The 24,799-nt window shown below is 33.0% G+C and overlaps 1 protein-coding gene across 1 annotated transcript in view; it reads right to left on the reverse strand.

Annotated features, from left to right (window-relative positions):
• Positions 1-22,043, reverse strand: part of LOC121467135 (probable GPI-anchored adhesin-like protein PGA55) — a gene marked incomplete at its 3' end in the record, with an annotated part of 42,542 nt that extends 20,499 nt beyond the window's left edge. Inside the window, 19 exon segments of the mRNA XM_041708496.1 lie at positions 663-710; positions 4,029-4,127; positions 4,527-4,653; positions 5,089-5,264; positions 6,057-6,104; positions 8,349-8,481; positions 8,917-9,159; positions 9,693-10,192; positions 10,832-10,915; positions 11,315-11,441; positions 11,877-12,097; positions 14,784-14,837; positions 15,924-16,089; positions 17,488-17,672; positions 18,630-19,155; positions 19,594-19,841; positions 21,382-21,522; positions 21,575-21,930; positions 21,986-22,043. Coding sequence (XP_041564430.1) covers positions 663-710; positions 4,029-4,127; positions 4,527-4,653; positions 5,089-5,264; positions 6,057-6,104; positions 8,349-8,481; positions 8,917-9,159; positions 9,693-10,192; positions 10,832-10,915; positions 11,315-11,441; positions 11,877-12,097; positions 14,784-14,837; positions 15,924-16,089; positions 17,488-17,672; positions 18,630-19,155; positions 19,594-19,841; positions 21,382-21,522; positions 21,575-21,930; positions 21,986-22,043 — 3,540 coding nt within the window.
• Positions 22,044-24,799: the final 2,756 nt, after the last annotated feature.

A 24,799-nucleotide genomic window follows, 5' to 3' on the forward strand; every position in this document is an offset into this window, starting at 1 on the left:
CTACTTTTCATTGTACTTGACTTGGGTGAAGGTTTTGATAGTTCCCTCTTCTCCTCAATAGGGTATTGATATTTTTTATAACTCGAAATTTGTAATAAACTGGATGGAATTTCACTTGATTGAGGTGGATATTTCGATACTTTTCTTGTTTCTTCTTGAGTTGTTTGATACTTCTCTGTACTTAAAATTGCAATTGAACCACTTTGCACTGTCCTTGACTGTGGTGAAGGTTTTGATAGTTCCGTCTCTTCCCCTTGAAGTATTTGATATTTTTTAGTTCTCGGAATTTTTAATAAACCAGTTGACAGAGTACTTAACTGAGGTGGAGATTTCGATAGTTTTCTTGTTTCTTCTTGAGTTGTTCGATACTTTTCTGTACGTGAAATATAAAATGAACTAATTTTCATTGTAACAGACTGAAGAAAAGGTTTTGATAGTTTGCTCTTTTCCTCTTGAGTGAACTGATATATTTCCGAACTCTGCATTTTCAAAAAGCTAGTTGACATTGAACTTGCATGGGGTGAAAATTTTAACAGTTTTCTGGTTTCCGTTCCCGTTATTTGAGATCCTGTACTCGAGATTGCAAGTGAACTTCTTGCTACTGTAATTAATTGAGGTGGGGCCTCTGATAGTTCAGTTCTTTCCTTAAGTGTTATTTTATTTGTTTCTGAACTAGTAATTTTAAATGAAATACTTCTTGCTGAACTAGACTGAGGTTGAAGATTTGTTAGCTTACTTTTTTCTTCTTTAGAAATCTGATAAGTTTCAGTAACAGGAATTTTGAATGAATGGGTTGGCATTTCACTTGATTGAGGTGGAGATATCAATAGTTTTCTTGTATGATCTTGAGTCATTTCATAATTTTTTGAACTTAAAATTTTAATTGAACTATTTTGCATTGTCCTTGACTGTGGTAAAGGTTTTGAAAGTTCTCTCTTTTCCTCTTGATGAATTTGATATTTTTCAGTACTCTTAAGTTTCAATAAACTGGTTGGAGTTTCACTTGATTGATATTTTTCTGCACATTCTATACATGAACTACTTGATATTGTACTAGATTGGAGGGGGGATTTCGATAGTTTTTTTTCCTGCTGAGATTTTTGATATATTTCTGTACTGAATATTGCCACTGAACTTCTTGGAATTATAATCGATTTTATTAAACCAGGCAGACTATCTGTTCTCGAAATTTCAAATAAACTACTTCTTGTTGAACTAGACTGAGGTTGAGGTTTTGTTAGTTCCCTTATTTCTTCCTTATGTATCTGATATTGTTCAGTAATAGGAATTTTTATTGAACTGCTTGGTATTTTACATGATTGAGGTGGAGATTTAAATAGTTTTCTTGTTTCTTCTTGAGTCATTTCATATTTTTCTGTAAGAGAAATTACAAATGAATTACTTTTCATTGTAACAGACTGAAGAAAAGGTTTTGATAGTTTGTTCTTTTCCTCTTGAGTGAACTGATATATTTCCGAACTCTGCATTTTCAAAAAGCTAGTTGACATTGAACTTGCATGGGGTGAAGATTTTAACAGTTTTCTGGTTTCCGTTCCCGTTATTTGAGATCCTGTACTCGAGATTGCAAATGAACTTCTTGCTACTGTAATTAATTGAGGTGGGGCCTCTGATAGTTCAGTTCTTTCCTTAAGTGTTATTTTATTTGTTTCTGAACTAGTAATTTTAAATGAAATACTTCTTGCTGAACTAGACTGAGGTTGAAGATTTGTTAGCTTACTTTTTTCTTCTTTAGAAATCTGATAAGTTTCAGTAACAGGAATTTTGAATGAATGGGTTGGCATTTCACTTGATTGAGGTGGAGATTTCAATAGTTTTCTTGTATGATCTTGAGTCATTTCATAATTTTCTGTACTTAAATTTTTAATTGAACTATTTTGCATTGTCCTTGACTGTGGTAAAGGTTTTGAAAGTTCTCTCTTTTCCTCTTGATGAATTTGATATTTTTCAGTACTCTTAAGTTTCAATAAACTGTTTGGAATTTCACTTGATTGATATTTTTCTGCACATTCTATACATGAACTACTTGATATTGTACTACATTGGAGGGGGGATTTCGATAGTTTTTTTTCCTGCTGAGATTTTTGATATATTTCTGTACTGGAAATTGCCACTGAACTTCTTGGAAATATAATCGATTTTATTAAACCAGGCAGACTATCTGTTCTAGAAATTTCAAATAAACTACTTCCTATTGAACTAGACTGAGGTTGAGGTTTTATTAGTTCCCTTTTTTCTTCCTTATGTATCTGATATTTTTCAGTAATAGGAATTTTGATTGAACTGCTTGGTATTGTACATGATTGAGGTGGAGATTTTAATAGTTTTCTTGTTTCTTCTTGAGTCATTTCATATTTTTCTGTATGAGAAATTTCTTGAGTGAACTGATATATTTCAGAACTTTGAATTTTTAGTAAACTAGTTGACATTATACTTGTGTGAGGTGAAAATTTCGCCAGTTTTCTTGTTTCCTCTCCCGTTGTTTGGTATTCTGTACTTGAAATTGCAAATGAACTTCTTGGTGCAGTAATTGATTGAGGTGGGGCCTCTGATAGTTCAGTTGTTTCCTTAAGTGTTATTTTATTTGTTTCTGAGCTAGTAATTTTAAATGTATTACTTCTTATTGAACTAGACTGAGGTTGAAGTTTTGTTAGCTTACTTTTTTCTTCTTTAGGTATCTGATATTTTTCAGTAATGGGAATATTAATTAAACTGGTTGGCATTTTACTTGATTGAGGTGGATATTTCGATAGTTTTCTTGTTTCTTCTTGAGTTGTTTGGTACTTTTCTGTACGTGAAATATAAAATGAACTAATTTTCATTGTAACAGACTGAAGAAAAGGTTTTGATAGTTTGTTCTTTTCCTCTTGAGTGAACTGATATATTTCCGAACTCTGCATTTTCAAAAAGCTAGTTGACATTGAACTTGCATGGGGTGAAGATTTTAACAGTTTTCTGGTTTCCGTTCCCGTTATTTGAGATCCTGTACTCGAGATTGCAAATGAACTTCTTGCTAGTGTAATTAATTGAGGTGGGGCCTCTGATAGTTCAGTTCTTTCCTTAAGTGTTATTTTATTTGTTTCTGAACTAGTAATTTTAAATGAAATACTTCTTGCTGAACTAGACTGAGGTTGAAGATTTGTTAGCTTACTTTTTTCTTCTTTAGAAATCTGATAAGTTTCAGTAACAGGAATTTTGAATGAATGGGTTGGCATTTCACTTGATTGAGGTGGAGATATCAATAGTTTTCTTGTATGATCTTGAGTCATTTCATAATATTTTGAACTTAAAATTTTAATTGAACTATTTTGCATTGTCCTTGACTGTGGTAAAGGTTTTGAAAGTTCTCTCTTTTCCTCTTGATGAATTTGATATTTTTCAGTACTCTTAAGTTTCAATAAACTGGTTGGAATTTCACTTGATTGATATTTTTCTGCACATTCTATACATGAACTACTTGATATTGTACTAGATTGGAGGGGGGATTTCGATAGTTTTTTTTCCTGTTGAGATTTTTGATATTTTTCCATACTGGAAATTGATACTGAACTTCTTGGAATTATAATCGATTTTATTAAACCAGGCAGACTATCTGTTCTCGAAATTTCAAATAAACTACTTCTTGTTGAACTAGACTGAGGTTGAGGTTTTGTTAGTTCCCTTTCTTCTTCCTTAGGTATCTGATATTTTTCAGTAATAGGAATTTTGATTGAACTGCTTGGTATTGTACTTGATTGAGTTGGAGATTTTAATAGTTTTCTTGTTCCTTCTTGAGTCATTTCATATTTTTCTGTATGAGAAATTTCTTGAGTGAACTGATATATTTCAGAACTTTGAATTTTTAGTAAACTAGTTGACATTATACTTGTGTGAGGTGAAAATTTCGCCAGTTTTCTTGTTTCCTCTCCCGTTGTTTGGTATTCTGTACTTGAAATTGCAAATGAACTTCTTGGTGCAGTAATTGATTGAGGTGGGGCCTCTGATAGTTCAGTTGTTTCCTTAAGTGTTATTTTATTTGTTTCTGAGCTAGTAATTTTAAATGTATTACTTCTTATTGAACTAGACTGAGGTTGAAGTTTTGTTAGCTTACTTTTTTCTTCTTTAGGTATCTGATATTTTTCAGTAATGGGAATATTAATTAAACTGGTTGGCATTTTACTTGATTGAGGTGGATATTTCGATAGTTTTCTTGTTTCTTCTTGAGTTGTTTGGTACTTTTCTGTACGTGAAATATAAAATGAACTAATTTTCATTGTAACAGACTGAAGAAAAGGTTTTGATAGTTTTTTCTTTTCCTCTTGAATGAACTGATATATTTCCGAACTCTGCATTTTCAATAAGCTAGTTGACATTGTACTTGCGTGAGGTGAAGATTTTAGCAGTTTTCTGGTTTCCGCTACCGTTATTTTATATTCTGTACTCGAAATTGCAAATGAACTTCTTGCTACTGTAATTAATTGAGGTGGGACCTCTGATAGTTCAGTTGTTTCCTTAAGTGTTATTTTATTTGTTTCTGAGCTAGTAATTTTAAATGAATTACTTCTTACTGAACTAGCCTGAGGTTGAGGTTTTGTTAGTTCACTTTTTTCTTCTTTGGGTATCTGAAATTTTTCAGTAATGGGAATTTTCATTAAACTGGTTGGCATTTCACTTGATTGAGGTGGAGATTTCAATAGTTTTCTTGTATCTTCATGAGTTAATTCATAATTTTCTGTACTTGAAATTGCAATTGAACTAACTTTTATTGTATTTGGCTGGGGTGAAGGTTTTGATGGTTCATTTTTTTGCTCTTGAGGTTTTTGATATTTTTCAGTACTCGGAACTTTTAATAAACTAGTTGTCATTATACTTGATTGAGGTGAAGATTTCGGTTGTTTTGTTGATTCTTCTTGAGTTGTTTGATTCTTTTCTGTACATGAAATAACAAATGAACTAATTTTCATTGTAACAGACTGAAGAATAGGTTTTGATAGTTTGTTCTTTTCCTCTTGAGTGAACAGATATATTTCCGAACTCTGCATTTGCAATAAGCTAGTTGACATTGTTCTTGCGTGAGGTGAAGATTTTAACAGTTTTCTGGATTCCGCTCCCGTTATTTGAGATTCTGTACTCGAAATTGCAAATGAACTTCTTGTTTTTGTAATTGATTGAGGTGGGGCCTCTGATAGTTTAGTTGTTTCCTTAAGTGTCATTTTATTTGTTTCTGAACTAGTAATTTTAAATGAATTACTTCTTATTGAACTCGACTGCGGTTGAAGGTTTGTTAGCTTACTTATTTCTTCTTTAGGTATCTGATAATTTTCAGTAACAGGACTTTTGAATAAACGGGTTGGTATTTCACTTGATTGAGGTGGAGATTTCAATAGTTTTCTTGTATCTTTATGAGCTATTTCATTATTTTCTCCACATTCTATACATGAACTACTTGATATTGTACTAGATTGGAGGGGAGATTTCGATCGTTTTTTTTCCTGTTGAGATTTTTGATATTTTTCCGTACTGGATATTGCTACTGAACTTCTTGGAATTATAATCGATTTTATTAAACCAGGCAGACTATCTGTTCTCGAAATTTCAAATAAACTACTTCTTATTGAACTAGACTGAGGTTGAGGTTTTGTTAGTTCCCTTTTTTCTTCCTTAGGTATCTGATATTTTTCAGTAATAGGAATTTTGATTGAACTGCTTGGTATTGTACTTGATTGAGGTGGAAATTTTAATAGTTTTCTTGTTTCTTCTTGAGTCATTTCATATTTTTCTGTACGTGAAATAACAAATGAACTAATTTTCATTGTAACAGACTGAAGAAAAGGTTTCGATAGTTTGTTCTTTTCCTCTTGAGTGAACTGATATATTCCGGAACTTTGAATTTTCAGTAAACTAGTTGACATTGCACTTGAAGATTTCGCCAGTTTTCTAGTTTCTTCTCCCGTTCTTTGGTATTCTGTACTCGAAATTGCAAATGAACTTCTTGGTACAGTAATTGATTGAGGTGGGGCCTCTGATAGTTCAGTTGTTTCCTTAAGTGTTATTTTATTTGTTTCTGAACTAGTAATTTTAAATGAATTACTTCTTATTGAACTAGACTGAGGTTGAAGTTTTGTTAGCTTGCTTTTTTTTTCTTTAGGTATCTGATAATTTTCAGTAACAGGAATTTTGAATAAACGGGTTGGCATTTCACTTGATTGAGGTGGAGATTTCAATAGTTTTCTTGTATCTTCATGAGTTAATTCATAATTTTCTGTACTTGAAATTGCAATTGAACTAATTTGTATTGTATTTGGATGGGGTGAAGGTTTTGATGGTTCATTTTTTTGCTCTTGAGGTATTTGATATTTTTCAGTACTCGGAACTTTTAATAAACTAGTTGTCATTTTACTTGATTGAGGTGATTCTTCTTGAGTTGTTTGATACTTTTCTGTACTTAAAATTGTAATTGAACTACTTTTCATTGTACTTGACTTGGGTGAAGGTTTTGATAGTTCCATCTCTTCCCCTTGAAGTATTTGATATTTTTCAGTTCTCGGAATTTTTAATAAACCAGTTGACAGTGTACTTAATTGAGGTGGAGATTTCGATAGTTTTCTTGTTTGTTCTTGAGTTGTTCGATACTTTTCTGTACGTGAAATAACGAATGAACTAATTTTCATTGTAACAGACTGAAGAAAAAGTTTTGATAGTTTGTTCTTTTCCTCTTGAGTGAACTGATATATTTCCGAACTCTGCATTTTCAAAAAGCTAGTTGATATTGAACTTGCATGGGGTGAAAATTTTAACAGTTTTCTGGTTTCCGCTCCCGTTATTTGAGATCCTGTACTCGAGATTGCAAATGAACTTCTTGCTACTGTAATTAATTTTGGTGGGGCCTCTAATAGTTCAGTTCTTTCCTTAAGTGTTATTTTATTTGTTTCTGAACTAGTAATTTTAAATGAAATACTTCTTGGTGAACTAGACTGAGGTTGAAGTTTTGTTAGCTTACTTTTTTCTTCTTTAGAAATCTGATAAGTTTCAGTAACAGGAATTTTGAATGAATGGGTTGGCATTTCACTTGATTGAGGTGGAGATTTCAATAGTTTTTTTGTATGATCTTGAGTCATTTCATAATTGTCTGTACTTAAAATTTTAATTGAACTATTTTGCATTGTCCTTGACTGTGGTAAAGGTTTTAAAAGTTCACTCTTTTCCTCTTGATGAATTTGATATTTTTCAGTACTCTTAAGTTTCAATAAACTAGTTGGAATTTCACTAAATTGATATTTTTCTGCACATTCTATACATGAACCACTTGATATTGTACTAGATTGGAGGGGGGATTTCGATCGTTTTTTTTCCTGTTGAGATTTTTGATATTTTTCCATACTGGAAATTGATACTGAACTTCTTGGAATTATAATCGATTTTATTAAACCAGGCAGACTATCTGTTCTCGAAATTTCAAATAAACTACTTCTTGTTGAACTAGACTGAGCTTGAGGTTTTGTTAGTTCCCTTTCTTCTTCCTTAGGTATCTGATATTTTTCAGTAATAGGAATTTTGATTGAACTGCTTGGTATTGTACTTGATTGAGTTGGAGATTTTAATAGTTTTCTTGTTCCTTCTTGAGTCATTTCATATTTTTCTGTATGAGAAATTTCTTGAGTGAACTGATATATTTCAGAACTTTGAATTTTTAGTAAACTAGTTGACATTATACTTGTGTGAGGTGAAAATTTCGCCAGTTTTCTTGTTTCCTCTCCCGTTGTTTGGTATTCTGTACTTGAAATTGCAAATGAACTTCTTGGTGCAGTAATTGATTGAGGTGGGGCCTCTGATAGTTCAGTTGTTTCCTTAAGTGTTATTTTATTTGTTTCTGAGCTAGTAATTTTAAATGTATTACTTCTTATTGAACTAGACTGAGGTTGAAGTTTTGTTAGCTTACTTTTTTCTTCTTTAGGTATCTGATATTTTTCAGTAATGGGAATTTTAATTAAACTGGTTGGCATTTTACTTGATTGAGGTGGATATTTCGATAGTTTTCTTGTTTCTTCTTGAGTTGTTTGGTACTTTTCTGTACGTGAAATATAAAATGAACTAATTTTCATTGTAACAGACTGAAGAAAAGGTTTTGATAGTTTTTTCTTTTCCTCTTGAATGAACTGATATATTTCCGAACTCTGCATTTTCAATAAGCTAGTTGACATTGTACTTGCGTGAGGTGAAGATTTTAGCAGTTTTCTGGTTTCCGCTACCGTTATTTTATATTCTGTACTCGAAATTGCAAATGAACTTCTTGCTACTGTAATTAATTGAGGTGGGACCTCTGATAGTTCAGTTGTTTCCTTAAGTGTTATTTTATTTGTTTCTGAGCTAGTAATTTTAAATGAATTACTTCTTACTGAACTAGCCTGAGGTTGAGGTTTTGTTAGTTCACTTTTTTCTTCTTTGGGTATCTGAAATTTTTCAGTAATGGGAATTTTCATTAAACTGGTTGGCATTTCACTTGATTGAGGTGGAGATTTCAATAGTTTTCTTGTATCTTCATGAGTTAATTCATAATTTTCTGTACTTGAAATTGCAATTGAACTAACTTTTATTGTATTTGGCTGGGGTGAAGGTTTTGATGGTTCATTTTTTTGCTCTTGAGGTTTTTGATATTTTTCAGTACTCGGAACTTTTAATAAACTAGTTGTCATTATACTTGATTGAGGTGAAGATTTCGGTTGTTTTGTTGATTCTTCTTGAGTTGTTTGATTCTTTTTTGTACATGAAATAACAAATGAACTAATTTTCATTGTAACAGACTGAAGAATAGGTTTTGATAGTTTGTTCTTTTCCTCTTGAGTGAACAGATATATTTCCGAACTCTGCATTTGCAATAAGCTAGTTGACATTGTTCTTGCGTGAGGTGAAGATTTTAACAGTTTTCTGGATTCCGCTCCCGTTATTTGAGATTCTGTACTCGAAATTGCAAATGAACTTCTTGTTTTTGTAATTGATTGAGGTGGGGCCTCTGATAGTTTAGTTGTTTCCTTAAGTGTCATTTTATTTGTTTCTGAACTAGTAATTTTAAATGAATTACTTCTTATTGAACTCGACTGCGGTTGAAGGTTTGTTAGCTTACTTTTTTCTTCTTTAGGTATCTGATAATTTTCAGTAACAGGACTTTTGAATAAACGGGTTGGTATTTCACTTGATTGAGGTGGAGATTTCAATAGTTTTCTTGTAACTTTATGAGCTATTTCATTATTTTCTCCACATTCTATACATGAACTACTTGATATTGTACTAGATTGGAGGGGAGATTTCGATCGTTTTTTTCCTGTTGAGATTTTTGATATTTTTCCGTACTGGATATTGCTACTGAACTTCTTGGAATTATAATCGATTTTATTAAACCAGGCAGACTATCTGTTCTCGAAATTTCAAATAAACTACTTCTTATTGAACTAGACTGAGGTTGAGGTTTTGTTAGTTCCCTTTTTTCTTCCTTAGGTATCTGATATTTTTCAGTAATAGGAATTTTGATTGAACTGCTTGGTATTGTACTTGATTGAGGTGGAAATTTTAATAGTTTTCTTGTTTCTTCTTGAGTCATTTCATATTTTTCTGTACGTGAAATAACAAATGAACTAATTTTCATTGTAACAGACTGAAGAAAAGGTTTTGATAGTTTGTTCTTTTCCTCTTGAGTGAACTGATATATTCCGGAACTTTGAATTTTCAGTAAACTAGTTGACATTGCACTTGAAGATTTCGCCAGTTTTCTAGTTTCTTCTCCCGTTATTTGGTATTCTGTACTCGAAATTGCAAATGAACTTCTTGGTACAGTAATTGATTGAGGTGGGGCCTCTGATAGTTCAGTTGTTTCCTTAAGTGTTATTTTATTTGTTTCTGAACTAGTAATTTTAAATGAATTACTTCTTATTGAACTAGACTGAGGTTGAAGTTTTGTTAGCTTGCTTTTTTTTTCTTTAGGTATCTGATAATTTTCAGTAACAGGACTTTTGAATAAACGGGTTGGTATTTCACTTGATTGAGGTGGAGATTTCAATAGTTTTCTTGTATGATCTTGAGTCATTTCATAATTGTCTGTACTTAAAATTTTAATTGAACTATTTTGCATTGTCCTTGACTGTGGTAAAGGTTTTAAAAGTTCACTCTTTTCCTCTTGATGAATTTGATATTTTTCAGTACTCTTAAGTTTCAATAAACTAGTTGGAATTTCACTAAATTGATATTTTTCTGCACATTCTATACATGAACCACTTGATATTGTACTAGATTGGAGGGGGGATTTCGATCGTTTTTTTTCCTGTTGAGATTTTTGATATTTTTCCATACTGGAAATTGATACTGAACTTCTTGGAATTATAATCGATTTTATTAAACCAGGCAGACTATCTGTTCTCGAAATTTCAAATAAACTACTTCTTGTTGAACTAGACTGAGCTTGAGGTTTTGTTAGTTCCCTTTCTTCTTCCTTAGGTATCTGATATTTTTCAGTAATAGGAATTTTGATTGAACTGCTTGGTATTGTACTTGATTGAGTTGGAGATTTTAATAGTTTTCTTGTTCCTTCTTGAGTCATTTCATATTTTTCTGTATGAGAAATTTCTTGAGTGAACTGATATATTTCAGAACTTTGAATTTTTAGTAAACTAGTTGACATTATACTTGTGTGAGGTGAAAATTTCGCCAGTTTTCTTGTTTCCTCTCCCGTTGTTTGGTATTCTGTACTTGAAATTGCAAATGAACTTCTTGGTGCAGTAATTGATTGAGGTGGGGCCTCTGATAGTTCAGTTGTTTCCTTAAGTGTTATTTTATTTGTTTCTGAGCTAGTAATTTTAAATGTATTACTTCTTATTGAACTAGACTGAGGTTGAAGTTTTGTTAGCTTACTTTTTTCTTCTTTAGGTATCTGATATTTTTCAGTAATGGGAATTTTAATTAAACTGGTTGGCATTTTACTTGATTGAGGTGGATATTTCGATAGTTTTCTTGTTTCTTCTTGAGTTGTTTGGTACTTTTCTGTACGTGAAATATAAAATGAACTAATTTTCATTGTAACAGACTGAAGAAAAGGTTTTGATAGTTTTTTCTTTTCCTCTTGAATGAACTGATATATTTCCGAACTCTGCATTTTCAATAAGCTAGTTGACATTGTACTTGCGTGAGGTGAAGATTTTAGCAGTTTTCTGGTTTCCGCTACCGTTATTTTATATTCTGTACTCGAAATTGCAAATGAACTTCTTGCTACTGTAATTAATTGAGGTGGGACCTCTGATAGTTCAGTTGTTTCCTTAAGTGTTATTTTATTTGTTTCTGAGCTAGTAATTTTAAATGAATTACTTCTTACTGAACTAGCCTGAGGTTGAGGTTTTGTTAGTTCACTTTTTTCTTCTTTGGGTATCTGAAATTTTTCAGTAATGGGAATTTTCATTAAACTGGTTGGCATTTCACTTGATTGAGGTGGAGATTTCAATAGTTTTCTTGTATCTTCATGAGTTAATTCATAATTTTCTGTACTTGAAATTGCAATTGAACTAACTTTTATTGTATTTGGCTGGGGTGAAGGTTTTGATGGTTCATTTTTTTGCTCTTGAGGTTTTTGATATTTTTCAGTACTCGGAACTTTTAATAAACTAGTTGTCATTATACTTGATTGAGGTGAAGATTTCGGTTGTTTTGTTGATTCTTCTTGAGTTGTTTGATTCTTTTCTGTACATGAAATAACAAATGAACTAATTTTCATTGTAACAGACTGAGAAATAGGTTTTGATAGTTTGTTCTTTTCCTCTTGAGTGAACAGATATATTTCCGAACTCTGCATTTGCAATAAGCTAGTTGACATTGTTCTTGCGTGAGGTGAAGATTTTAACAGTTTTCTGGATTCCGCTCCCGTTATTTGAGATTCTGTACTCGAAATTGCAAATGAACTTCTTGTTTTTGTAATTGATTGAGGTGGGGCCTCTGATAGTTTAGTTGTTTCCTTAAGTGTCATTTTATTTGTTTCTGAACTAGTAATTTTAAATGAATTACTTCTTATTGAACTCGACTGCGGTTGAAGGTTTGTTAGCTTACTTTTTTCTTCTTTAGGTATCTGATAATTTTCAGTAACAGGACTTTTGAATAAACGGGTTGGTATTTCACTTGATTGAGGTGGAGATTTCAATAGTTTTCTTGTAACTTTATGAGCTATTTCATTATTTTCTCCACATTCTATACATGAACTACTTGATATTGTACTAGATTGGAGGGGAGATTTCGATCGTTTTTTTTCCTGTTGAGATTTTTGATATTTTTCCGTACTGGATATTGCTACTGAACTTCTTGGAATTATAATCGATTTTATTAAACCAGGCAGACTATCTGTTCTCGAAATTTCAAATAAACTACTTCTTATTGAACTAGACTGAGGTTGAGGTTTTGTTAGTTCCCTTTTTTTCTTCCTTAGGTATCTGATATTTTTCAGTAATAGGAATTTTGATTGAACTGCTTGGTATTGTACTTGATTGAGGTGGAAATTTTAATAGTTTTCTTGTTTCTTCTTGAGTCATTTCATATTTTTCTGTACGTGAAATAACAAATGAACTAATTTTCATTGTAACAGACTGAAGAAAAGGTTTTGATAGTTTGTTCTTTTCCTCTTGAGTGAACTGATATATTCCGGAACTTTGAATTTTCAGTAAACTAGTTGACATTGCACTTGAAGATTTCGCCAGTTTTCTAGTTTCTTCTCCCGTTATTTGGTATTCTGTACTCGAAATTGCAAATGAACTTCTTGGTACAGTAATTGATTGAGGTGGGGCCTCTGATAGTTCAGTTGTTTCCTTAAGTGTTATTTTATTTGTTTCTGAACTAGTAATTTTAAATGAATTACTTCTTATTGAACTAGACTGAGGTTGAAGTTTTGTTAGCTTGCTTTTTTTTTCTTTAGGTATCTGATAATTTTCAGTAACAGGAATTTTGAATAAACGGGTTGGCATTTCACTTGATTGAGGTGGAGATTTCAATAGTTTTCTTGTATCTTCATGAGTTAATTCATAATTTTCTGTACTTGAAATTGAACTAATTTGTATTGTATTTGGATGGGGTGAAGGTTTTGATGGTTCATTTTTTTGCTCTTGAGGTATTTGATATTTTTCAGTACTCGGAACTTTTAATAAACTAGTTGTCATTTTACTTGATTGAGGTGATTCTTCTTGAGTTGTTTGATACTTTTCTGTACTTAAAATTGTAATTGAACTACTTTTCATTGTACTTGACTTGGGTGAAGGTTTTGATAGTTCCCTCTTCTCCTCAATAGGGTATTGATATTTTTTATAACTCGAAATTTGTAATAAACTGGATGGAATTTCACTTGATTGAGGTGGATATTTCGATAGTTTTCTTGTTTCTTCTTGAGTTGTTTGATACTTCTCTGTACTTAAAATTGCAATTGAACTACTTTGCACTGTCCTTGACTGTGGTGAAGGTTTTGATAGTTCCATCTCTTCCCCTTGAAGTATTTGATATTTTTCAGTTCTCGGAATTTTTAATAAACCAGTTGACAGTGTACTTAATTGAGGTGGAGATTTCGATAGTTTTCTTGTTTGTTCTTGAGTTGTTCGATACTTTTCTGTACGTGAAATAATGAATGAACTAATTTTCATTGTAACAGACTGAAGAAAAAGTTTTGATAGTTTGTTCTTTTCCTCTTGAGTGAACTGATATATTTCCGAACTCTGCATTTTCGAAAAGCTAGTTGATATTGAACTTGCATGGGGTGAAAATTTTAACAGTTTTCTGGTTTCCGCTCCCGTTATTTGAGATCCTGTACTCGAGATTGCAAATGAACTTCTTGCTACTGTAAATAATTTTGGTGGGGCCTCTAATAGTTCAGTTCTTTCCTTAAGTGTTATTTTATTTGTTTCTGAACTAGTAATTTTAAATGAAATACTTCTTGCTGAACTAGACTGAGGTTGAAGATTTGTTAGCTTACTTTTTTCTTCTTTAGAAATCTGATAAGTTTCAGTAACAGGAATTTTGAATGAATGGGTTGGCATTTCACTTGATTGAGGTGGAGATTTCAATAGTTTTCTTGTATCTTCATGAGTTAATTCATAATTTTCTGTACTTGAAATTGCAATTGAACTAATTTGTATTGTATTTGGATGGGGTGAAGGTTTTGATGGTTCATTTTTTTGCTCTTGAGGTATTTGATATTTTTCAGTACTCGGAACTTTTAATAAACTTGTTGTCATTTTACTTGATTGAGGTGAAGATTTCGGTTGTTTTGTTGATTCTCCTTGAGTTGTTTGATTCTTTTCTGTACTTAAAATTGTAATTGAACTGCTTTTCATTGTACTTGACTGGGGTGAAGGTTTTGATAGTTCCCTCTTCTCCTCAACAGGGAATTGATATTTTTTATAACTCGGAATTTTTAATAAACTGGATGGCATTTTACTTGATTGAGGTGGATATTTCGATAGTTTTCTTGTTTCTTCTTGAGTTGTTTGATACTTTTCTGTACGTGAAATAACAAATGAACTAATTTTCATTGTAACAGACTGAAGAAAAGGTTTTGATAGTTTTTTCTTTTCATCTTGAATGAACTGATATATTTCCATAATCATTTTCAATAAGCTAGTTGACATTGTACTTGCGTGAGGTGAAGATTTTAACAGTTTTCTGGTTTCCGCTCCCGTTATTTGAGATTCTGTACTCGAAATTGCAAATGAACTTCTTGGTACAGTAATTGATTGAGGTGGGGCCTCTGATAGTTCAGTTGTTTCCTTAAGTGTGATTTTATTTGTTTCTGAACTAGTAATTTTAAATGAATTACTTCTTATTGAACTCGACTGCGGTTGAAGTTTTAATAGCTTAATTTTTTCTTCTTTAGGTATCTGATAATTTTCAGTAATAGGAATTTTTAATAAACGGGTTGGTATTTCACTTGATTGAGGTGGAGATTTCAATAGTTTTCTTGCATGATCCTGAGATATTTTATAATTTTCTGTACTTGAAATTGCAATTGAACTTCTTTTTGTTGTATTTGACTGGGGTGAAGGTTTCAATGTTTTAATAGATTGAGGTGGATATTTCGTTATTTTTCTTTCTGTATTTTCAGTTGTTTGATATGAACTGATTGATGTTTTAATAGATTGAGGCGGAGATTTCATTATTTTGCTTGTTGTCTTTTTACTTGCTTGATATTTTTCTGTTCTCGAAGCTTTTAAATACTTAGTTTGAGCAATTGGGTTTGCTTTGCAGTTGCATGTGCAGGAGTCTTCTTTCATTTCTATTTTACAAGTGCATTGGCAAATAGTATAAGTAAAGTTCAAACTTAGGTTTGAAATTATTTGCGTAAGTAGTAACTTGTTGGATAAAGTTGCTACTCTACTTCTAGTTACTTCTGAAGTGCTGGGAGTTAAATTGCAATGGCAGATACATGAGTCTTTACCCATTTCTAATTGACCGGTACAACCACACTCAAGAAAGCTGTATTCTTCAAGCTGAAATTTTGAAACGGTAGTTGATTGAGACAGAGATTTCGGCCGTTTCTTGTTTTCTGGACCGATAGATATTTTAATTGATTGAGCTGGAGATTTCGTTATTTTTTTTGTTGTCTGTATAGTTCTTTGATATTTGTTTGCTTTCAAAGTTTTTAAGTATTTAGTTACAGAAATTGGGTTTGATTTGCAGTTGCAGGAGCAGGAGTCTTCCTTCACTTCTATTTTACAGGTGCATTCGCAAATAGAATAAATTAAGTTCATGCTTAGGTTTGAAACTATTTGCGTAACTAGTAACCTGTTAGATGAACTGGCTGTTCTACTTGCAGGTACTTCTGAAGTGCTGGAAGTTAAATTGCATTGGCAGATACATAAGTCTTTACTTATTTCTAACTGACAGGTACAGTCACACTCAAGAAAACTGGAATCTTCAACTTGAAATTTGGAAATGGAAGTTGATTGAAGCAGAAATTTCGACCGCTTCATATTTCCTGCACTGTTTGATATTTTAATAGATTGAGGTGGAGATTTCGTTATTTTCCTTGTCGTCTCTTTACTTGTTTGAAATTTCTCAGTACTTGAAATACAAACGTATTCAGTTCTAGAGATGGGAATGTAGTTACAGTTGCAGGTACAAGATTCTTGTATTAGTTTTAATTTACAGGTGCATTCGCAAATAGTATACTTAAAGCTCAATCTTTGGTTTGAATTTATTTGCGTAAGTAGTAACTGGTTGGATGAAGTTGCTATTCTACTTCTAGTTACTTCTGAAGTGCTGTGAGTAAAATTGCAATGGCAGTTACATGAGTCTTTACCAATTTCTAATTGACAGGTACAACCACACTCAAGAAAGCTATATTCTTCAAGCTGAAATTTTGAAACGGTAGTTGATTGCGTCAGAGATTTCGACCGTTTCTTGTTTTCTGGACTGATTGATATTTTAATTGATTGAGGTGGAGATTTCGTTATTTTTCTTGTTGTCTGTTTAGTTGTTTGATATTTTTCAGTTCTTGAAATATAAATGTGTTCAGTTTTAGAGATGGGTATGTTGTTACAGTTGCAAGTACAAGATTCTTGTATTAGTTTTATTTTACAGGTGCATTCGCAAATAGTATACATAAAGTTCAAACTTAGGTTTGAATTTATTTGCGTAAGTAGTAACTTGTTGGATAAAGTTGCTATTCTACTTCTAGTTACTTCTGAAGTGCTGGGAGTTAAATTGCAATGGCAGATACATGAGTCTATACCCATTTCTAATTGACAGGTACAACCACACTCAAGAAAGCTGTATTCTTCAAGCTGAAATTTTGAAACGGTAGTTGATTGCGACAGAGATTTCGACCGTTTCTTGTTTTCTGAACTGATTGATATAGTAATTGATTGAGCTGGAGATTTCGTTATTTTTCTTGTTGTCTCTTTAGTTGTTTGATACTTTTCTGTTCTCAAAGTTTTTAAGTATTTAGTTACAGAAATTGGGTTTGATTTGCAGTTGCAGGAGCAGGAGTCTTCCTTCAGTTCTATTTTACAGGTGCATTCGCAAATAGAATAAATTAAGTTCATGCTTAGGTTTGAAATTATTTGCGTAACTAGTAACCCGTTAGATGAACTGGCTGTTCTACATGCAGTTACTTCTGAAGTACTGGAAGTTAAATTGCATTGGCAGATACATGAGTCTTTATTTATTTCTAACTGACAGGTACAATCACACCCAAGAAAGCTGGATTCTTCAACTTGAAATTTGGAAATGGCAGTTGATTGAAACAGAGATTTCGACCGCTTCTTGTTTTCTGAACTGATTGATATTTTAATATATTGAGATGGAGATTTCGTTGTTTTATTTGTAGCCTTGGAAGTATTTAAGTATTTAGTTACAGAAATTGGGTTTGATTTGCAGTTGCAGGAGCAGGAGTCTTCATTCAGTTCTATTTTACAGGTGCATTCGCAAATAGAATAAGTTAAGTTTAAACTAAGGTTTGAAATTATTTGCGTAACTAGTAACCCGTTCGATGAACTGGCTGTTCTACTTCTAGTTACTTCTGAAGTGCTGGGATTTAAATTGCATTTGCAGATACAGGAGTCTTTACCCATTTCTAATTGACAGGTACAATCACACTCAAGAAAGCTGGATTCTTTAAGCTGAAATTTGGAAATTGTAGTTGATTGAAGCTGAGATTTCAACCGTTTCTTGTTTTCGGAACTGATTAAAAGTTTAATAGACTGCGGTGAAGATTTCGTTATTTTTCTTGTTGCCTCATTAGTTGTTTGAAAATTTTCTGTTCTCGAAGTTTTTAAGTATTTAGTTACAGAAATTGGGTTTTTTTTGCAGTTGCAGGTGCAAGAGTCTTCTTCCAGTTTTATTTTACAGGTGCAATCACAAATATTATAAGTTAAGTTCAAACTAAGGTTTGATATTATTTGCGTTTCAAGTAACCCGTTAGATGAACATGCTGTTCTACTTGCAGTTACTTCTGAAGTGCTGGAAGCTAAATTGCATTGGCAGAAACATGAGTCTTTACTTATTTCTAACTGACAGGCACAATCACACTCAAGAAAGCTGGATTCTTCAACTTGAAATTTGGAAATGGCAGTTGATTGAAACAGAGATTTCGACCGCTTCTTGTTTTCTGAACTGATTGATATTTTAATATATTGAGATGGAGATTTCGTTGTTTTATTTGTAGCCTTGGAAGTATTTAAGTATTTATTTACAGAGATTGGGATTGTTTTGCAGTTGCAGGTGGAAGAGTCTGTTTTCAGTTCTATTTTACAGGTGCATTCGCAAATATTATAAGTTAAGTTCAAACTAAGATTTGAATTTATTTGCGTTTCAAGTAACCCGTTAGATGCACTTGCTGTTCTACTTGCAGTTACTTCTGAAGAGCTGGGACCAAAATTGCATTTGCAGATACATGAGTCTTTATCCATTTCTAATTGACAGGAACAATCACACTCAAGAATACTTGATTCTTCAAGCTGAAATTTGGAAATGGTAGTTGCTTGAAGCAGAGATTTCGACAGTTTCTTGTTTTCTGAACTGATTGATATTTTAATATACTGAGGTGGAGATTTAGTTATTTTTCTTGTAGCCTTATTAGTGGTTTGATATTTTTCTTTTCTTGAAGTATTTATGTATTTAGTTACAGAAATTGGGTTTGTTTTGCAGTTGCATGTGCAAGAGTCTTCTTTCAGTTCAATTTTACAGGTGCAATCACAAATATTATAAGTTAAGTTCAAACTAAGGTTTGATATTTTTAGCGTTTCAGGTAACCCGTTAGATGAACTGTCTGTTCTACTTCTAGGTACTTCTGAAGTGCTGGGAGTTAAATTGCATTGGCAGATACAAGAGTCTTTACCCATTTCTAATTCACAGGTACAATCACTCCCAAGAAAGGTGGATTCTTCAAGCTGAAACTTTGAAATGGTATTTGATTGAAGCAGAGATTTCGACCGTTTAATTTTTTCTGAGCTGATTGACACTTTAAAATATTGAGGTGGAGATTTCGTTATACTTCTTGTAGCCTCAATAGTTGTTTGATAATTTTCTGCTCCCGAAGTTTTTAAGTATTTAGTTACAGAAATTGGGTTTGATTTGCAGTTGCAGGAGCAGGAGTCTTCCTTCAGTTCTATTTTACAGGTGCATTCGCAAATAGAATAAATTAAGTTCATGCTTAGGTTTGAAATTTTTTGCGTAACTAGTAACCCGTTAGATGAACTGGCTGTTCTACATGCAGTTACTTCTGAAGTGCTGGAAGTTAAATTGCATTGGCAGATACATGAGTCTTTATTTATTTCTAACTGACAGGGACAATCACACCCAAGAAAGCTGGATTCTTCAACTTGAAATTTGGAAATGGCAGTTGATTGAAACAGAGATTTCGACCGCTTCTTGTTTTCTGAACTGATTGATATTTTAATATATTGAGGTGGAGATTTCGTTGTTTCATTTGTAGCCTTGGAAGTATTTAAGTATTTAGTTACAGAAATTGGGTTTGATTTGCAGTTGCAGGAGCAGGAGTCTTCATTCAGTTCTATTTTACAGGTGCATTCGCAAATAGAATAAGTTAAGTTTAAACTAAGGTTTGAAATTATTTGCGTAACTAGTAACCCGTTAGATGAACTGGCTGTTCTACTTGCAGTTAATTCTGAAGTGCTGGAAGTTAAATTGCGTTGGCAGATACAGAAGTCTTTACTTATTTCTAACTGACAGGTACAATCACACTCAATAAAACTGGATTCTTCAGCTTGAGATTTGGAAATGGTAGTTGATTGAAGCAGAGATTTCGACTGTTTCTTGTTTGAACTGATTGATATTTTAATATATTGAGGTGGAGATTTCGTTGGTTTTCTTGTAGCCTTCGAAGTATTTAAGTATTTGTTCACAGAGATTGGGTTTGTTTTGCAGTTGCAGGTGCAAGAGTCTATTTTCAGTTCTATTTTACAGGTGCATTCGCAAATGTTATAAGTTAAGTTCAAACTTAGGTTTGAAAATATTTGCTTAAGTAGTAACCCTTTAGATGAGCTTGCTTTTCTACATGTAGTTAGTTCTGAAGTGCTGGTATTTAAATTGCATTTGCAGATACATGAGTCTTTACGCATTTCTAATTGACAGGTACAGTCACACTCAAGAAAGCTGGATTCTGCAAGCTGAAATTTGGAAATTGTAGTTGATTTAAGCAGGGATTTCAATCGTTTCTTGTTGTCGGAACTGATTGAAATTTTAATAGATTGCGGTGGAGATTTCTTTTTTTTTCTTGTTACCTTGTTAGTGGTTTGATATTTTTCTGTTCCCGAAGTTTTTAAGTATTTAGCTACAGAAATTGGGTTTGTTTTGCAGTTGCAGGTGCAAGTTTCTTTTTCCAGTTTTATTTTACAGGTGCATTCGCAAATATTATAAGTTAAGTTCAAACTAAGGTTTGAAATTTTTTGCTTAAGTTGTAAGCCGTTAGATGAACTTGCTGTTCTACTTGTAGTTATTTCTAAAGTGCTGGACTTAAAATAACGATGACAGACACTTTCATTTGACGATAAACTCTTTAACTTCCCATGATTAGCTTCATTTAACATCATTGAGCTTACTGCAACGCATTCTTCGGAGGTGCCCACATCATTCAAGAGATTGGTTGGTTGAAATTCCATTTTAGAACATAATTTACGAATTGACTTTGGGTCCGTTGTTGAAAATGTTAAGCTTGCATTATTAATTTTCGCTTGCTGAACTTGTAAGAATATTTGGTCTCGTGCCTTTAATGTTAAGTTTTGCCCTTTTATATTTAGTTTTGTGACTGATTCTTTTAGTATATTTTGTTTCTCTTTTGTACTTTTACTTAAAGGCCATTTTGTTTGTGTATATGGTGACATATATGTCTCTTGAACAATCAAGCTAACCGTCTTGTTAATTACTTTTAATTGTGTTTCACTATATTTTTTCTTGATGACCATATTAGTTTTCCCTTGTTTTTTTTTTATTGAAGTCGGGAAGCTTTTTTTCAAATATAAAGGTTTCATTTTTAAATAAGTAGCGATTACTTTTGTTTTTTTTGCTGACAAATATTCAAATAAGTCCGTTTGTTCTAATATGTTACGTGGAGATCCATCCTTAACCATATTTGTTAAAAATTTGTTTCGTCTTCGAATTAATAATAACAACCGTAGAACTGGCTTGGTTTTAGCATATTTATTTACGTTTTTCAAGAAACTTCGAAGCTTTTGTGTAACTATCTTGTGCGTGTTTGATTTTAACGATTCTCTAGCAATACCTAACCTATTTTTACCGTTCAATATATTAGTATGTTTTAATATAATCGTGAAGGAATTTGAGAAATTTCGCGCCTTAGAATACATTTTTAAGTTATCAATTATACAAAAATAAAAATTTTAATTTTGAAAAACTCACCCGCTTTAAATATATCTTCCAATGTTCATTCCTTTTGATTTGACAATCTTCAGGTAAAGATTTTAATCTATGTCTGTAAAGCTGGTTACTTTTGAAATGGCATTGACTTAAGAAACGATTTTTCCAATATTTTATTTTATGCTGTAAATGTAGAAATAAAGAAAAGTCTGTTTTTTTAATTATCAAAACTTACCTTAAAAAAACGATAGTTCCGAACTGGAATTATGGGGAAGCGAGAAATACGCCAGTTCAAAAGCGTATTCAAAAATAGCTTCCAAAAAATAATTTTCGATTTGCTATTTGGTCTAATATTTGATTTTATTAGCTTGTAAAAATGTCTGTAACTCAAAGTTTTTTTTGGAATAAGTTTATTATATAACGATATTTTTGGCATTTTTCGAAACCGATTAGCTGACCTAGTGAAGTTGAAATAGGTAAAACGTCTATTATAAAAAGCCAATGGTTTAGATAAATAAATGTAAAAAGCTAAGTTCCGATTTGAATTTTGATCATTTATCCAAAGTATTATTTTTGGGTTGCTAATGGGTCCTGTAAATAATAACTTGGTTTTCCAATCAGAAATACAATTTTTCAGATTACTTACCTGCGAAAATATAAATAACAAAGGCAAGAATTACCCAAAAGCGTATTAATAACTGCATTTTTGAATTACTTATTATATCGGCTAGTGAGGGTTTTACTTTTGCGAGGAGTAAATTTGCAAGGGTTAATTGAAAAAAATACTTTAAATTGAATTTTCATGTCTTATGATTTGATAATAGGCGCTTAAATGTAATTCGTTACAGCCTCATCTACTTACAATGAAATATAGGGTTCATTTTCAAAGCAAACAGAACACAACATATTTTTCTACAACAATTAAATCTAATTTGTTTACGGCAGTAAAAATTATTATTAACAATATCACATTTTTTATATATTACACAAACGTCACAAACGTCATGCGCCGGCGGTATTGTATGCCACTTAATATTAAGGTGCTAAATTTAAGATATTTAAATTTCTGCACGCTTGAGGAGCTTTAGTTTGTATTTCCTTTATATCTACACTCCCAAAATATTTCCACAATTTTTTTCAAATTCATTTTATATTGAGAGCCTTAACGATAAGGCTAAAATTAGGAAAACCGAAATAAAAAAAAAACTATATGTTTTTTAATGGTAGTACTTATCCCTATGGACGGCAGTAGTGATGATGCGCACCAAGTACGTGTGCATAGGAGACAACTATATACAGCCGCAGATTTTAAAATGTGCTGTGATATTCCGGTCGTAATGAGTAATACACCAATCAAAAAGTATCGGTAACAGAAATGGGATTTCGAGACTTAAGAAAAAACATTTTGGTAGTACTTGTTAAAAATACGCATCGAGTATTTTGCGGACTTTTTTTAGAATCCTGAAATAATTCTGCATGTTTTGGCCAGGTCGTTACGGCTTATTTATTAAGCGGAAAATCGTTTACCATGGCTAAACTTCGCACGCCCATAACTTCTAAGCTAGTTAAACTATAGAAAAGTGCTATATGTCGTTAAAAAGTTATTGTCAAATGTTACCGCTGCCTTAACATAATTGGTAAAACAGTTTTAAAACTATTTATTTTTTAAATTTATTTTTAAAATTTTGTACATGTTGATGAACGCTTTGCAGCCGTTATTTTGAATTCATATATTTGTATTCAACTTAAGTTTTGGTATTTTTAAGTGTCATATACCATTTGTGCTGCGCCACACTCTTGAAATTTTTTGGTGATAAGACTGCAACCAAACATTTCGGACACGCAGAAACCGTCTGGTTAAAATAAAAATAATACAGTCCACTTAAGCTCGGGAATTAAACGTTTTAATTCATCACCATATCTTTGATCCTTTTCGCCAAATAAAGTAATTGATTAACATGGATCAATTAAAATTACTGAAGGCAGCAAGGAGCCGTGCGAAGGCAAGCATCACGCGTATGCTAACGGCGTCACAATATCCACGTGCGGGATCACCCTGGGAACTGGACGAAATAACAGTGTCATTGGATAGGCTCATTGGATAGGCTCATTGGATTTGAGACACTCAGCGACAAAACGGCCCTTTTCGACGAGGAGGAGGGGTATGTCGATCCAGCCATCGACAACGAGCGGTACGAAGACAAGTACTTGCAAGCAAACATCTTATTTCACTCGCTAAAACGGGCTTGCGAACAAGCAAGGGAGAGCGAGGATGAAAGCAACAACGGAAGACAGTCTGGCAACCTTTCTACAACAATAACAGGAACTTAATGAATAGCTGAGCAACAAACTACGTTTTTGCGGGCAAACTCGACAGCAAACGTAATGCAGAACGAGTTGCCAAAAATACGCATAAAGTCTTTTACTGGTGACTACAAGGAGTGGCCAGCATTCAAGAACATCTTCGAGAGTACGATTCACAGCAAGCAGCATTTGACAGCGATACAAAAGTTTCACTACTTAAAGACATACATTACGGGAGAAGCAGCTGACTTAATACGTCATATGCCAATTACGGATGCAGCTTACGAGTCTGCTTGGAATTGCTTGATTGAGCCCTATAACAGACCACGTCACATTGTGAACACTCTGCTGGATACCTTTGTAAACTTACCTTCGACATCCAGAGCAGATGTATCAATACTGCGCAAAGTAACAGACGGAGCTACAGAGATTGTACGCGGCTTGGATGCAGCAGGGCAAACAAACAGGGACTGCTGGGTAATTCATTTCATTCTGGCCAAGATTGACGCTGAAACTCGACGCAAGCGGATTGAGGGCAGTTGTAAACTGTAATCGCCGACTGTGGACGATCTACTCAAGTTTTAAGACCGCCGCTGCGAGGAATTTGAGCTCAGCAAAAGTGAGCCTGACAAAGTCTTCCAAGTTGGTTCACAGCAAAACAAGGCCAGGCGATCGTCACACGCCTTGGTATCAAAGGAGGAAGGTGCTTGTGCTAAATGTAACACCAAGGAGCTCAAGATCTTTACCTGCCCAAAGTTTAAGGACTTATCAGTCGAGCAGAGACGCACTTTTGTTAAGGCTAAATCCTTGTGCTTTAATTGCTTGAAGTTCGGGCATGTGTCACGCAGGTGTGAATCCAAATTCACATGCAGAACTTGTCACAATCGTCACCACTCTCTACTACACATAGAAGATTCTACTGCATACGCCGCTGTAACCAGGACCCATTCAAGGGATGAGGAGCAGCGCGACCTCGGAAAAGCGCATTGCCCACAGCTCTAGTACTCGTTCGCAACGCCAAAGGATCACACACTTCCTGTCGGGTGCTTTTGGACAGTGGTTCGGAACTGTCATACATCTCCGAGCGATGCGTGCAGGCGCTCGGCCTGGAGCGCTTGCCATCACGAATTTTGGTGTCAGGAATTTCTTTGATCAA

The sequence above is a fragment of the Drosophila elegans genome, unplaced genomic scaffold (genome assembly GCF_018152505.1).
Source record: "Drosophila elegans isolate 14027-0461.03 unplaced genomic scaffold, ASM1815250v1 contig_119, whole genome shotgun sequence".
NCBI classification, from domain to species: Eukaryota; Metazoa; Arthropoda; class Insecta; order Diptera; family Drosophilidae; genus Drosophila; species Drosophila elegans.